The 15,871-nt window shown below is 51.8% G+C and overlaps 2 protein-coding genes across 3 annotated transcripts; one reads left to right on the top strand and one right to left on the bottom strand.

The window, feature by feature from the left end:
- Positions 1-321: 321 nt before the first annotated feature.
- ATF5 (activating transcription factor 5) lies at positions 322-2,423 on the bottom strand. The gene is made up of 2 exons (XM_087827314.1): positions 2,080-2,423; positions 322-1,186 (listed from the first exon to the last, which is right to left on the bottom strand). Exons 1-2 carry the CDS (start codon positions 2,255-2,257, stop codon positions 510-512), a joined length of 855 nt encoding a protein of 284 aa, XP_087683440.1. The 5' UTR covers positions 2,258-2,423; the 3' UTR covers positions 322-509.
- Positions 2,424-3,114: 691 nt separating this feature from the next.
- Positions 3,115-15,577, top strand: NUP62 (nucleoporin 62). Of its 2 annotated transcripts, none has more exons than XM_016206029.2 (3): positions 3,115-3,358; positions 3,548-3,697; positions 12,660-15,577. In XM_016206029.2, exon 3 carries the CDS (start codon positions 12,720-12,722, stop codon positions 14,277-14,279), a length of 1,560 nt encoding a protein of 519 aa, XP_016061515.2. In that variant the 5' UTR covers positions 3,115-3,358; positions 3,548-3,697; positions 12,660-12,719; the 3' UTR covers positions 14,280-15,577. The 2 variants fall into 2 exon arrangements, with proteins under 2 accessions (XP_016061515.2, XP_016061514.2); XM_016206028.2 differs by having other exon boundaries at positions 3,119-3,358; positions 12,653-15,577.
- The last annotated feature ends 294 nt before the right edge of the window (positions 15,578-15,871 follow it).

The raw sequence follows: 15,871 nt of genomic DNA, 5'->3' as shown, positions 1-15,871 counted from the left end.
CTTGATTCTGAGGAGGGAAGAGCACAGCAAAATCAGAAATGGAGACAGGGATAAAGAAAGGACACGGATAAAAGGAGAAAGAGCCCTGGCCAGTGTGGCTCAATGGTCAGACTGTTGGCCCTCATAGTGAAGGGTCTCCGGTTCGATTCCTGGTCAAGGGCATGAACCTGGGTTGCAGGTTCAATCCCCAGCCCCAGCGAGGACATGTGTGGGAGGCAACCAATTGATGTGTCTCTCACATTGATGTTTCTCTCTTTCTCCCCCTCCCTCCCTCCCTCCCTGCTTTCTACTCTCTCTAAAAAAAAAAAAAGAAAAAAGAAAAAAAAAATCAATGGAAAAAATATTCCCAGGTGAAGATTAACCCAAAAAAAGGAGCAAGAAGGTGGTGGTGGAAAGAAGCTGGAGACAGAGGGATGATGGAGGGATCCTGGAGGGATCCTCCCACCTCCGCCCCAGAAACAAGTGAGCCAGAGCTGAAGACCAGTGCCCCCAGCCCAAGCCCTGCCCACCTAGCTGCTGTGGGTCCTCTGGCTTCGAGCCTTGTACACCTCGATGAGCAGGTCCTTGACATACTGGATCTCCCGCTCCACAGACTCGGCCCTCTCCCTCAGCTCCCGGTTCCGTGCCTCCAGCCCTTGGCACTCACCCTCCAGGGCCTCCCCCTCTGCCCGCTTCCTCTGGCGGTACCTCAGAGCCGCTGACTTGTTCTGGTCTCTCTTCTTTTGCTTGCGGTCCCCTCGGGTGGTGGCAGGATTGGGGTAGGGGGCCGGGCGAGAGGGCTGAGGTGGAAGAGGGGGCTGCTGTGCTGGGGGAAGGGAAGCCAACCCCGAGTCCCCCTGCCCGGCCTCACTGCGGCAGTACATGACCAGCAAGTCGAGGGTATCGAGGGCAGGGGGCTGCGGGAGGTCGTAGTGGGGGGGGGGGAGAGGAAGGGAGGGTGCCGGCAGTGGCGGTGGCGGTGGTGGAGGCGACAGCTGCGGCGGAGGGGAGGACGGTGGGAGGAGTGGGGCATCAAGGAAGAAGTCTTCCATCTGCTCCAGCTCCTTCTTGAGGAGGGAGGCCATAGCTTCCAGGTCAGGCGGGGAGGGGGAGCGGGGAGGGAGGGCACCTGAGGGTAAGGGGGGCTCCAAGGGGAGGAGGGCTGTAAAGTCCACCCGCTCAGTCATCCAGTCAGAGAAGCCATCACCTGGAGGAGCAGAGGAGGACAGTTCCTTCAGTCCCTGGTCTTTCGCCCAACTAGCACATGCTCAGCTCGGCTTCATTCATCCCATCTACTGAGTAAATCCATCAACTAGCCAATCCGTCTACCACCAGGTCACCGAATCATCAACCCAGTCCACAAACCGACCAACCAGCCAAGCAAACAGCTGATAAATCCAACATTTAACTGACTGACCAAACAAGCAACTAAATGAATCAATCAACCAATCAACCCTTTTAACCAGCCGATTAATGAACCAGCTAACCAACCAAGGCCCCAAACAGAACAGTCAACCATTCCAACATTCTCTCTACTGATTAACCTACATGCGTGGTTTCTCTGGTTTACTTTCTAGTTTATCTTTAAAAGCAAACTAGATCCCACATACACAACATGCCCCATTTCGTCTTTAATTAATTACTGAAAACTCACTATGTTCCAAGCATTTGGGGCACACTAGTGAACAAAGTAATTCCTGCCTCAGGGCCTCTGCATATGCTGTTATCTCCACCTGAAAAGCTCTTCCCTTGGGTCTTTTCGTGGCTCATTCCTTCCCATCCTTTAGGCCTCTGCCAAAATATTACTTATTTGATGAGGGTTTCCTGGCTACCCACTCTAAACTAAGTCCCCGTTGTCATCTTTTTAGCTCACTACTAAGCGTTTCCCACTTATCCCAGTATCTCACTTAATTTCCCCACTAGAGTGCGAGCTCCAGGAGAGCAAGGATCATGTCAGTCTTGTTCCCAGCTATCTCCCCAGCACTTAAAACAGTGCCTGGCACATTACAGGTGCTTGATAATTATTTACCCAATGAATAAATAAATGAATTCTTCCTTCTTCTACCCTGCCCCCAAGTCCCATTTTGCACCTGCCCTTACCTGTCAGGGGCTCTCCCCCCCCTGGAAGCCCGCCCTCCAGGGCCCCCCCAAGGACCTCATAGGGGCCCAGGGGGGCAGGGGCCAGGGGGAGTTTCCCATAGTCTACGAGCCAGCCCAGCCCGCTAGCTGGGAGCAGGGCCCTGTCCAGCTCCAGTCCCAGAGTCGCCAGGAGTGACATAGCTGCAGCACAGGTGCTGGGCACGGATGACAACGAAGGAGGCTGCACCAACAGCTGGGAAGAGGCTCTGGCAGTTGCTCAGCTGGGCGAAGATAGGCACCAAGGCAAAAGTGGAGGACCTACAAGTGAGACAAAAGTGGGTGGGGTCACAGGCCAGCCTCACTCACCGCCAAAGTCACGGGGAAACGAAGCCACACTCCACATCCCCACGGTCCTCCCTCCCCCTTCCAACTGGGATTGGGGCTATGCCCTGCCCTCTCAGGATTCCATGTCTGCCCTACCTTTCCCCAAATCTCTGAGCCCTACCCACTCCCAAGGGAATTCTCTTTATGCCTAACTTACTTTTCTTCAAAATTCCCAAGACCCAATCCTTCCAATACAGAAACCTAATGGTTTCCCAGGAGAATGTCCTTTGGCCCCTCCCACCCACACCATAATTCCATCATAAACGTTTTCAGTCCCAGGGGAATTTTCTTCCAGCCCCACCCCCCCTAGGTTCCAGCTCAAATCAATGCCCCTTCATCAGCGATACCCATTCAAATCCCATTCTTCCCTTTGAGAACTTTGCCGTGACCTCCACTGTCCCCCCAAATCATGCCCCACTGTTCATCTTAGCTCCACCCCTCCGCGAAGATTCCCGAGGCCCCGCCTCTTTTTCCAACCGGAACCCCACCCCTTTCCTAAAGCTTCGCTTAGCCCCGCCCCTCCCCACAAAGGTTCCGGTGAGCCCCGCCCTTCGCGACGGCGGGGACCCTGGCCCCACCCCATTCCTAACGGGTTGTCTCTAAGCCCCGCTTTGCGCCCCGTTTAAACCGGCACCCGCCCAGCTGATGCGTGAATGAAGAGGAGGGAAGCTGTGCTGTGCGACTAAGCAACGTGGAACAGGGAGGGTAGAGGGGCTTCCCCACGGGGCTTTCTCGCCGAGAGCCACAGCGCATGCTCCACCACGGAGCCGTCCCTCTGCTCTCGCGCTTCCGCCCTCCTGGGGTTACTGCGAATGTGCAGCTGCTAACTGCCGGCCCTTTGCACATAAATAGCGACTCTGGTGCGCTAATACGCATGAGCAACGGCCCGTGTACAGATTGGTTCCAGAGGAAATAAGTAAGTAAATAAATTAAACCCTGTCTGAGCGCTAGTACTCTAGCACGACGGCCAACGTCGGGAAGAAAGCGCCCTCCCCCCACTAACGGGGCGAGTGCGCATGCGCAGCCGCGCCCCAACGTCCATTTTTCCTCCTCTGCGCCTGCGCGACCGTGATCCCTCACTCTCGTCTCCCCACCCCTTCCCCAGGCCTGGTCCTGAAGGCCGCGAGCTTCGAAAGAGCGGGAAAGGCAGTTGAAACGGGAGGGACGAGCGGTTACTCACTCCATGGCTGCGGAAAGGAGAGGCAGCAGCGGCCTCAGCTGAGAGAAGAAGGCGGGAGCGGAGAGCGCAGGCGCGGTGAGCGCGGAGACGGGCCGGGGGCTCGGAGGGGTGGCGGCTACAGCGCCATGGCGGGGCTACGCGGGCGGAGGCGGTGTCGCGGTAGCGTGGGGAGAAGTCGTTATCTAAGGCGATCTGAGGATGGGGAATGAGGCGGCCCCGGGGACTAGGGACAGATATACCGGCGATGGCGGAGCACGGCACGCTGGATCCTTCCGCGCCCCGCCCAGGGAGGCCCCAACTCGCGGGCGGGCCTGGCCCTCTCCTCCTTCCTTCCCCGGGAGTTCAGCGCTCTCCTTTCTCGGTTCTGGCACCCAGCCCCCTTTTTCTTCTGACTTCGGGGGTTCCAGCTCTCCCTTCCCTAGGGTTCTGGGGTCCCCCTCCTGATAGCGAGTCCGGCCCTCTGCTCTCTTTGACCCTGCGGCCTGGTTTCCTCCTCTTTGACACCAGCATTGGTTCATTTCTGGTTTACTTTCCTCTGCTTAACGAATTTCTGGCCAGCCACACGCTGGTCTCTTCATGCCCCAACTTTCGTCTCACCCCGCGTGACTCACAGCCCACCCTCCATTCAAATGACAGACCTGCCATGGTGGCCTTGGGAAAATAACTGGAATGCTCTGACGGCAGATAGGGAAAATGAGAATAAGCAACTCTACCTGATGGGTTTGTTTGTAGGAAATAAGTTGATGCTTGTGAGCCTCACGCACGGAACCCAGCTTGTACACGTCTTTTCGACTTATTTTATTAGTGGGAACTCTGGGACCCAGTCTAACACTTCCCACCCCCCTCAAGAGCCCCAGACACTTGACCAGCCAGTGCCTGCTAAGAGGCCCTTCTTGTGTCTCATTCACTCCTCCAAGGTGGCAATTTTAGCTAGCCCCATCCCAACCCAGGGATGCTGGGAATCAGGCATCATTGCCCTCACACCACCCTGTTCTCCATCTGCTGCCCTCCTTCCCTCGGCCCTTGTCTACAGTGCTGCTCTTAGGCCAGTTGGTTTAGTCTTCTGCCCCTGTTCCTCACCCTGAGTTCCTGAGATGTCCCCCAATGGATTAGTCCCACAACCCTGCCAAGAACGGGGAGGCCATTTATGAAAAGGGGGAGTGTCCTAGCCATTCCTCCCCTGTGCACTGGGCCCTCCACCAGCCCAAGTGGATGTGGGTCGTTCCTCTGCTGCAGAAACTTCTCTTTCCCACTCTGCGTCCATCCACATCAGGATGTTACACCTGAAGTTCAGCCTTCATCACTTTTATGGCGGTTATGGGACTGAATCAAAATCCAAAGAAGGTGGGGAATCCCTGATCTTGAGAGTTCCGTGGGGAAGAAAGATAGGCAGGCTTCTTTCTTCCCCCTTCCCTGAACATGCAGGAAGTCCTTGGGATCTGGCCACTTTCCCATAGAGCACTTACTGTTCACTCTGCCAGTATTTGAGCATTTGCTCTATATTTCCTTGACTCAGTAGAGGCTACATTATTACCTAGACATCAGTTAAGATCATAGACTCTGGAGCCAGGTTATTTGGGTTCAAACCCTGGTTGCACCCCACTTAATAACTGTCATGCTGGTGATTTCCCATACTTCCCTGTGCCTCAGATTCCTCCTCCGGTTTATTTCTTTTTTAAGGCCAGTAATAGTACCTACCACTTAGGTCTGTTATTAGGATTAAATGAGTTAATCCAGGTCAAGTGCTAAGCAGTTAGTGATTTAAAGCTATGACTAGCCTGTCCAGGCGTGGTTCAGCAGTTGAGTATCAACCTAGGATCCAGGCGATCAGGGTTTGATTCCTGGTCAGGGCACATGTTGGGGTTGCGGGCTTGATCCCCAGTCAGGGGTGTGCAGGAGGCAGCCGATCAATGACTCTCACATTGATGTTTCTATCCCTCTCCTTTCCTCTCTCTGAAATCAATAAAGATATATTTTTTAAAATAAATAAATAATTAAGCAAAATAAAACTATGACTGACTGTGGCCTGTGTTGCTCAGTGGTTAGAGCATTGGCCCACACACCAGAGTCACAGGTTCGATTCCGGGTCAAGGGCACATATCTGGGTTGCAGGTTCAATCCCCAGCCCCGGTTGGGGCGCCTGCAGGAGGCGACCAATCAATGTGTCTCTCACATCGATGCCTCTCCCTCTCACCACTTCACTCCCTCCCACTCTCTTTTTCTTTCATTTTTTTAATTTTTATTTTTTTTTTAGTATGTCTATTGATTTCAGAGAGAGGAAGAGGGAGAGAGAGAGAGAGAAACATCAATGATAAGTGTCACTAATTGGCTGCCCCCTGCACACCCCCTGCTGGGGATCAAGCCCGCAACCCCAGCATGTGCCCTGAGCTGGAATTGAAGCTCAGTCTCCTGGATCATGGGTCAATGCTCAACCAATGAGCCATGCCAGCTGGGCTTGCTCTTTTTTTTTTTTTTTTTTTTTTAGGAAAGCAGGATTTATTTATTTAATCCTCACCCAAGGATATTTTTTCATTGCTTTTCAGAGAGAGTAGGAGAGAGAGAGAAACATCAGTGTGAGAGAGACACATCAATTAGTTGCCTCCTGCATGTACCCTGACGGGCCAGGGAACGAGCCTGCAACTGAGGTATGTGCCCTTGGCTGGAATCGAACCTGGGACCCTTCAGTCCACAGGCCAGCACTCTAACCGCTGAGCCAAACCAGCTAGGGCCACTCTCTAAAAATCAATGGGAAAAATATATTCTCAGGTGAGGATTAACAGCAACAAAAAACAACAACTGTAAGTGGTCTTCCACCTTTTAAGTGAAGCTTAAGGACCAACCTCCTTCCACTTGTTGATAGAGATTTGAGCAATAGTAGGGAGGATCAGAGTAGAGTGTTGGACAGACTGCTGGCAGTGAGGAGGCACAGCCTCACACATATACACTTCTGAGAAGAACTAGGTTATGCACTGGGACTAGGTTTGTTTTTTTTTTTTTAACTTTATTTGGGAGTAATTTTAAGTTTACAGAAAAGTTGCACAAAAGATAGTACAGAGTTTCTGTATACCCTTCACCTAATACCCCCTGTTGTTGCCATCTTGCATTACTGTGGTACATTTGTCACAGCTAAGGAATCAACCCTCTGTACATTTCTATTAACTAAACTTCAACTTTATGCTGATTTCACTGGTTGTTCCCTAATACCCCTTTTTGTTCCGGGATCCCTTCCAAGATACCATATGATATTTCGTATTCAGGTCTCCATAGCCACCTCTGGTCTGCGCCAGTTTCTCTGACTTTTCTTGTCTGTCATGACCAGTGCCAGTTGGGTATTCTGTGGAAAGTTCCTCAGTTTGGTTTTGTCTCATAGACTGGGATTATGGGTTTTTGAGAGGATGGTCAGGTAGGACATTTTTTAATAACTGATGATGAACTTGCTCTGTATGGGAATTGCTGGCTCTGTATAGTGTATGCTGATTGAGAAGACATTGGGGCAGGGACCCTGGTGCCCCTGTTCCAGCCCCTGGTACCTTTTTCTCTAGCTGTTGGATCCCACCCAGTTCAACCCTGGTGTCAGCTGCCCCACCCAAGCATCTTGACTTAGCCCTGCTGAGTGGGTGCCAGCTCTCACACTTAGCTCCGTAGCCCTTCCAAGCATATTCTAATTTATGGGAGGTGGGTCGTCAGTGGCTGCCTGTGAGCCCAGGTCTTGGCACCCTGAGCTTGCTTTTGTGCCCACCCCTGACCTGGATCTGTGGCCTCTCCAGCTTCAAAGTGTCCTCCAGCATCCAGGTTTCCCACCCTTTTCAGTTCTTGGGGTGGGGCTGCTGGGGACTCTTTTACAGTTCGGAAGAACCAGACTTGGGGAGTGAGGTGGCAATTGCAGGCAGGTTGCATCACCCTGGCTCTTTGATAGGGAGGCGGGGTGGAGGGATTCTCTGGGGGCCCAGGCACACCTGGCAACAGGCTCCTGGTTAGCTGGAGCCCTGGATCTGGGAGAGGCTCTAGCACAACAAGGAAGGGTTTTGGGGGGAAGGGAGCAGCCACCTGTGCAGGACCCTGAAAATCTGAGACACAAGGCCAAGGAGCCTCAGATCATAGAGGCTAATTCACTGGTCCTGCAGCGCTCAAGGTTGAGGCCCCAGGAGATGAAAGGTGTTTACACAGTCACGCTGCTAGTTAGAGCCCAGGCTACCCCAACACTTCACAGCTTCCAAGGGCCTCTGCTCCTCTCAGATCTGACCCTCCAGCCCAGGGCATAGCCTGCTGGGAGGCCACCAAGCCTGGGCCTTCACCTCATGTTTGTTGTTACTCAATTGCCAGATTCTATTGACTCTGACTTGCCTCTCACCATCCCCCCTGCCCTAGAGGATGCCCTCCTCACCTGTACTATTACAACAACCTCCTCACTGGTTTCATAATTAAGGAGACAGTCTGGCATGATGGAAAGAGCACCGAGTTTGCATCAGATGGACCCAGGTCCCAGTCCTGAGCCCACATCACTTAGTCCTGGCTGGGGGTAGAAACACCATCCTTACTCTGCCAGAGCCTCGGCTGCCTTCTGCAAAGTGGCTCAGGAGCCAACCTGCTAGGTTCACATCCCAGCTCTACCACTTCTGTGACCTTCAGCAGGTGGCATCTTCTCCTGTGACAGTTTTGTCATCCGTGAAGTGGGGGTAAGAGAACCCATCTCACAGGGCTGTTGTAAAGAAATAGGTAAGTGTATGTGAAATTGTTAGAACGGGACCTACCTAGTTATGAACACTGGTTATTTCTCTTTAAGGCTTGGGGTGCCAGGAGGATTGTGTGAAATGGCAAAGTAGGTAAAGTTAAAGCCCAACTACCTCATCTCCACATGTTTGTTTCTCTTCCTGTCCCCACCACACTTTGTTCTGCTTTCATAGCTGCCTCACAGATGTTTGTGTACATGACTGTTTCCCTGAGCACTTAGAAGGCAAGGTCATTCCCAGAGTCATTCCCCACAGCCCACAGACCTGTATTGCTGCCTCAGTAGGCATCAGTTCACTTTTTATTTTTTTAAAAATTGATTTTAGAGAAAGAAACATCAATGTGAGAGAACATCGATTGGTTGCCTCCCGTATGCACCCCACAAGGGATCGAACCCGCAGCTTAGGTATGTACCCTAACTGGAAATCGAACACACGATGCTTTTGGTATACAGGGCAGTGCTCCATCTGACTGAGCCACCTGTCAGGGCAGCATTAGTTCACTTTTAAATGAGTTACTCATGCATAGAGGCTGGGGAATTCAATACTGTTGCCCCGCCTGGCCGAGCGTGGCTCAGCGGTTGAGCATCAACCTAGGATCCAGGCGATTGGGGTTCGATTCCAGGTCAGGGCACATGCCTGGGTTGTGGTCTCAATTCCCAGTCAGGGGCGTGCAGGAGGCAGCCAATCAATGACTCATCATTGATGTTTCTATCTCTCTCTCTCCGTTTCCTTTCCTCTCTCTGAAATCAATAAAGATATATTAAAAAAAGAAAAAAATACTGTTGTCCCTGAAGAGGCACTAGGGCAGGTATCTGGGTTATGTAGGCCAGAGGGGAAGGGTTGGAGGTGGGCGTCCTGGCAAACAAGGACAGGAAGGCCAAGGCCAGTTCACTTGGGGAAAGGGCAGCTTAGCGCACAGATCTGCCATGTGGCCTGTTGGCTCAGAGTCCTCCTGAGCCCCTTCCCTTCCCTCACTCCTTCGCCTTCCTCAGCAGAAGTAGCCACAGCTCTTAGAACCTAGTTAGGCCCTGCACTGCTGCACCGACTCTGGCACCCTCAGTGATCTTCTATATTAGTTTCTGTACTCGCAGGTATGGGGACGGGTGGAGGATATTGATCAAGAGATCTTAGCTTTGCTGGTTATGCTCAAAACAGTATTTTCAAGAAAGGACTGATGTATTAATTGTGTAGTTAAAATTTAAATGTTAAAAATGCAGTTAAGTAGAGGGGGGAAATCTTTGAATACAAGAGAAAGAAACAAAACAGTTCTTGGCAAAAAAAAAAAAGTAGGGCCCAGCACCACAGTACTCCTCAGATCTCTTCCTGTCATATTATTTTATATTGAGTGGTGGTTCTAGAATCTTCCTTAAGATCTACTCTCCTGGTCATGTTTTTAACTTTTCTATGTGTGTCTTGCCTGATTTGATTTCCCCATGGGGAAATTGCTGTTTGTCCCACCACCTGAGCTCCTTCGGGTACAATTCCGGGCCTCAGGAGCAGGAAAGAGAATGTAATTGCTAATTAGATGAGAAATGACTTCTTGGGGTAGAGAACATATTTTCAAGGGAAGAAGAAAGGAGAGAGAAGGTTGAGAACCTATGAGTCCAAGAAGCATTTAGGTACCAGCTTGAGACAGCCTTGAGGAGCAAGTGGTGTTGGTGTCTGGCCACGTCAGCTCCCCTCGGAGAGCTTGTTTCCTCCTCTTACACCACAATGTGGGATTTATTTGAGCGATTGTTGTTTTCATGTCTGCTGGACTATAAGCTTCATGAAAATGGTCTCCTCTGTCTTGTTCACAGCCATATTTTCAGGGCCTTGAGCAGTGCCTGCACACAGCAAGTGCTCAAAAGTATTTGCTGAGTGAATGTTAACGCTGCACAGAATTTGTTTACTGTCTCTGACCCCACCTTGCCTTTTTCTCTTTGTTGCTATCACTGTAGAGTAGGGCTGAGTAGATATTTAAGTTAGGGGTTGGGCCTGGCCGGGCGTGGCTCAGTGGTGAGCATCAACCTAGGATCCAGGCGATCAGGGTTTGATTCCCGGTCAGGGCACAGGCCCGGGTTGCGGGCCGATCCCCAGTTGGGGGCGTGCAGGAGGCAGCTGATCAATGACTCTCTCATCATTGATGTTTCTCTCTCTCTCTCTCTCTGAAATCAATAAAGATATATTTAAATAAATAAGTATAAAATAAAGTTAGGGGTTGGAAGTGGCAACAGAACTAGAGAGAGAGAAGGTGAGTGGACTGGGTCGAGGCTGGAGGTGACAGCAGAGAACCCTGGTCCTCAGCTGGGGACAGGTTGTGTATGTAGGTTGGAATCCCAGGTGGCTCTTTCTCTGACTTCCCTGGGTTGGGAAGGCAGGCAGATGTGGTTTGAAAAACTTGGGCAGTGTGGCACAGGCTCTGCCAGTAACTCCCTCAGTGACCTCAAGGAAGTCCTGATATAGTGTAAAATCAGCCAAGGGAGAAGGCACACAGGGCGGCACAGTCCAGGAGATCCAGGCACCAGCTTCCATTGTCTCTTCCAGTGGAGTCATAAAGACAGCGCTTAATACTCCCAGCAATGGGTGTGACCATATACAGACTATTGTCCACACAGTAAACCTTGCTGTCCAGGGTTTTTATTAAACACCAAGCTGCACAGCCCTCCTTCCTCACCAGCTTCCAGAAGCTTTCCCCAAAGTGGAAATGTGGGCATGTACGTGTGTGTGGCAGCAATGACAGTGAGCACCTTAACTGGCGCCCTACCATTGGCCATACTTAAGCACAGTAGCTGCCACCCCGCTTTCCTAATGAGGGAACTGAGCCTCGGAGAGGTTTACTGTCCCTTGCTTGAGATTGGAGTGCAAAGGAGTCACAAGGTCACACCTCACTTTCATCAGACACTTTCTCCTTCCCAACTGTGTTAGTTCTGTGACTGCTTTCATAGTTTATCACAAACTTAGTGGCTTTAAAACAGTGCACGTGGATTCTCTTAACTTTAGATCAGAAGTGTGAAATTAATCTCATTAGGCTAAAATCAGGTTGTCAGCAGGGCTGGTTCCTTCTGGAGGCTCCAGGGGAAAATCTGTTTCCTGGCCCTTTCTAGCTTTTAAAGGCCACCCAAATTCCTTGGCTCATGGCCTCTTCCTTTGCCTCCAAGTTCAAAGTGCATCACTCCCATCTCTGCTTCCATTATCACATGATCTTTTTTCTAGTCAAATATCTCTCTGCTCTATTTTATAAAGACGCTGATGGTGGCATTTAGGGCCCATTGTTTAATCTATGGATGCTCAGAGTATGACCATTTACCCAAAAACATTTCTATCCCTGCACCCTCTGACCCTTTTGTCGTCAAGTAACCTTTGACTTTCTGGCTAACAGGTGGCTCTGCTCAGCACTTTTTCAGTTGGAAATTACAGAAATCCAGTCAGTTTAAACCAAACAGGGATGTTCTGGCTCATGAAACTTTTGGGGGATAGAGGGTGGGAACATGGGCTGAATCCTTCTGGGCTCTTTTTCTCTCTCCCCGCCCCCATCACTCTTTGGTGGTGGCTCATTGTCTTCCGCTGCAGGTGGGAGAGGATGGGGGGGTACCTCAGGTGCACATCCTGGGTGCCCTGCACCTGCAGATAAAGGAAGCCATCTGCTTTCAACACCTGGGGAGAAATCCTAGGGAAAGTCTCTGGTTGGCCCACTCAGGTCTTCATGTTTTCATGAATCCAATCAATCACTATGGCCAAGGGCTCTGTCCATAAGTCCTCTGATTGAGCACTTGGGTCTCATGCCCACCCCTTAGTTAGGAGGAGGGTGGGGTCGCTCTGTCCTCCTAAATGTGAGGAATGTGCACGGAAGGGGCCCTCCCACACAGTTCAGCTTTCTAGGGACTGTTTCTTTGAGGTCTAGAAAGGGGCTCAAGGAGGCACCCTCTACCCTCTGGCAGGCAGCAGGGAAACCTGAGAAGCAGGTCCTAGAGGTGTTTGGTGTGCTTCTGGTCCCACTCGCCAAAAGCTCCCTGCCTTGCGGGGGGAGGGGGGGGCGCGGGGGGCTGAGGTTGCTTCAGGTGCCTGCTCTTCACCTCCTCCCCATGCTTGTGCTGAGCACAGCTCTGCACCTCCCAAGCACATCTATCTCCCAGCGCCTCGCCCTCCGGCTCCTCCTTTCCTAGTTGATTTAACAGAGTCTGGTTAGGAAGAGGAATGTGTTCACATATTAGGATTATCAGTTCCACCGCCCGCCAAGCCGTGCTTATGCCAGTGAGATTGCCTTTCCAAAACTGCCATCTGATCATGTCACTTCCTCTGCTTTAAAAATCTTCCCAAGGTTGCAGACAACGCTGACGGATTTGCTTTGGGAGCCGGAGTAGCTGCTGCCACCAGAGTCTGGAGCCATGAGTGGGTTTAATTTTGGAGGCACTGGGGCCCCCACAGGCGGGTTCACATTTGGCACTGCAAAGACAGCAACAACCACCCCTGCCACCGGGTTTTCTTTCTCTACATCTGGCACTGGCGGGTTTAATTTTGGGGCTCCCTCCCAGCCCACTGCGAGCACCCCTTCTACCAGCCTGTTCTCACTCACTACCCAAGCGCCAGCAACACAGACTTCAGGATTCAGTTTTGGAACCACAACTCCTACTGCTGGAGGAACTGGATTTTCCTTAGGGATCAGCACTCCAAAGCTAAGCTTGGGCAATGCAGCTGCCACTTCAGCCACAGCACAGCCTGCTGGCTTTGGGCTTGGCAGCAGCTCCCTCACCAACGCCATCTCTAGTACTGTCACCTCCAGCCAGGGCACAGCACCCACTGGCTTTGTGTTCGGCTCCTCCACCACCTCTTCTGCTTCGTCCACCACACCTGGGGGCTTCTCGTTCACAGGTGGGAACATGTCCCAGACTGGGGGGACCTCCAGTTTCAATATTAGTTCAATGGGGAGTTCAGCCCAGCCCACGACACTTGCTGGGTTGGCCTTCACCCCAGCCACACCAGCAGCCACTGGAGTGGGAGCCACACAGCCAGCTGCTCCCACACCCACTGCTGCTGCCACCAGTGCTGGGCCCACACTCTTTGCCTCACTAGCTCCTGCTCCAACCTCGTCTGCCACCACTGGGCTCTCCCTTGGTGCTCCAGCAACCACAGCTGGAACTTCTGGGACTGGAATGCTAGGCTTCAGTTTAAAGGCTCCTGGAGCAGCTTCCACCACGTCCACAGCTACATCCACCACCACCACCAGCAGCAGCAGTACCAGTAGCTTTGCCTTGAATCTGAAACCCTTGGCACCAGCTGGGATGCCCAGCAATGCGTCCACTGCCATAACCGCTCCGTCTGGCCCCGGTGCAGCCACTGGGGTGTCCACCAGTCCCGTAATGACCTATGCCCAGTTGGAGAGTCTGATCAACAAGTGGAGCCTGGAGCTGGAGGACCAGGAACGACACTTCCTGCAGCAGGCCACCCAAGTCAACGCCTGGGACCGCACGCTGATTGAGAACGGGGAGAAGATCACTGCCCTCCACCGAGAGGTGGAGAAGGTGAAGCTGGACCAGAAGAGACTGGACCAAGAGCTCGACTTCATCCTGTCACAGCAGAAGGAGCTGGAAGACCTGCTGAGCCCACTGGAGGAGTCTGTCAAGGAGCAGAGTGGGACCGTCTACCTGCAGCATGCCGACGAGGAGCGTGAGAAGACTTACAAGCTGGCTGAGAACATTGACGCACAGCTGAAGCGCATGGCCCAGGACCTCAAGGACATCATCGAGCACCTGAACACGTCCGGGGGCCCTGCTGACACCAGCGACCCACTGCAGCAGATCTGCAAAATCCTCAACGCACACATGGACTCCCTGCAGTGGATCGACCAGAACTCGGCCCTGCTGCAGAGGAAGGTGGAGGAGGTGACCAAGGTGTGCGAGGGGCGGCGCAAGGAGCAGGAGCGCAGCTTCCGGATCACGTTCGACTGAGCCCATGGCCAGCTATAGGGCCTGCGGGTTCCCAAAGTTGTTCAGTTGAGAGGGGGGGGTGCAGTTACTGTCCAGCTTTTGTTTGCAATGAAATACTTGTTTGATTGTTTCTTTGAAACAGTTGTGCTGTCGAGAGAACTGTTTTGTGGTTTGACTTTTCATGTTAACAAGTAGAAGTATTGTGAGTGCTCTGGTCCGGGCAGCAGCCTAGTAGGTAGCTTTCTCTGTGTACCTTTTGTGTATCCCAGACCCCCCTTTTTTTTTAATGTATTTTTATTGATTTTAGAGAGAGAGAAACATCGATCAGTTACCTCCCACACGCACCCCAACCAGGGGTCGAACCTCCAACTCAGGTATGTGCCCTGACTGGCAATCGAACTGGCAACCTTTTGGTTTACAGGATGACGCTCAACCAACTGAGCCACCCAGCCAGGGCCCAGACCCTTATCATGAACTGTGACCATCCACCTCATCCTGCTCACTCCAGCCAAGTGCTGGAGAAGTGCCCATTCACCTGAGAGCCATCCATCTCCCAGCCAGGGTTCCCTGGGCAGCCTTTCTGTCTACCGCATAGTCATAGGTGCAGTGTAAAAAGACTTCGTTCTCGGGGAGACAACAGCCTGGTGTAAGATGTATACATGTGGAAATTAGACACCAGTGCAGAGTGACTTTTGACTAGAACAGACAGTGCCATAATGAATTTCACAAGAGGAGGCAGGTCTAATGAGGGACTTGAATGAGGTGTTGAAAAAGGGTCAGACTTGAGCTAGGGGGTCTTCATGTTGCCCGGTGGACACACTTCAGCTTTCTAGTTTCCTTATGTTAGGCCCCACCTTGGCCACCCCAAAGCTGTGTCAGACAACCATCCTGTAGTCCCCATGCCACAATGAGCTTGCACCTTTAGTGACTGTTGCCACTCTTTTGTGCTGATTGTTTGCTTCTCTGCCTCACTGTTAGACTGTGAGCCCCTGTGGACAGGGAGTGTTTCTTGTTCCCTGTTGTGCCCACAATCTCTGTCATATTTATCGAATGAATGAGCAATAGGGATGAAACCCAGCATAAAACAATCCATAAAATGCCTGCTGAAGTGGCAGAGGCAGCCATAGACTTGGCTCTGAACTTCCCGATGCCAAAGCAACCCTAGTAAGTCAGTGAGATCCACAGTGTCCAGAAGGCAGAAGATAGCCAGTTGTATCCCAAGTGTCTTTCATATGTCTTTACACTTTGCTGCGCTCTAAAGTACCAAGGACTGTATGTTGCTTTTCTAAGTAAAATAAAATTTATTGTGGGACAAAAAATCTGCTGTTAATGTGGGTAACTTAAAAGGAGACAGCTGGGTAAAAAGAGCAGGTTCCAGGAGACTCAGGTGAGGTGCCAAACTGAACAGTACGTTGTATAGGCGCTCGTACTACACAAATACACACTCAAGTCGTGGGTTCCTCAGATGCTGGTGGCGGAGGAGAATAACACGTGGGGGGAACCTGTAAGACGTGATGTTCTGGGTTGTATCTTAGAATACACATAAATGTCATCTGTCACCATCCCTCAGGCCCACAGGTGTCTGCAGCATTCCTCTTGCCATCACCCAGGGC

The sequence above is a fragment of the Miniopterus natalensis genome, chromosome 18, assembly GCF_054644295.1.
Source record: "Miniopterus natalensis isolate mMinNat1 chromosome 18, mMinNat1.hap1, whole genome shotgun sequence".
Classification (NCBI taxonomy): Eukaryota; Metazoa; Chordata; class Mammalia; order Chiroptera; family Miniopteridae; genus Miniopterus; species Miniopterus natalensis.
Note: the sequence above shows the minus strand (reverse complement) of the source record. Positions and strands in the feature narration are given on the sequence as shown.

Excerpts from the sequence above, each read along its gene's own strand:
- ATF5 (XM_087827314.1), bottom strand. The coding sequence starts at position 2,257 with ATGTCACTCCTGGCGACTCTGGGACTGGAGCTGGACAGGGCCCTGCTC. Across the intron at positions 1,187-2,079 it reads GGGGGGAGAGCCCCTGACAG|GTGATGGCTTCTCTGACTGG; the intron begins GTAAGGGCAGGT and ends CTGCTCCTCCAG.
- NUP62 (XM_016206029.2), top strand. The coding sequence starts at position 12,720 with ATGAGTGGGTTTAATTTTGGAGGCACTGGGGCCCCCACAGGCGGGTTC.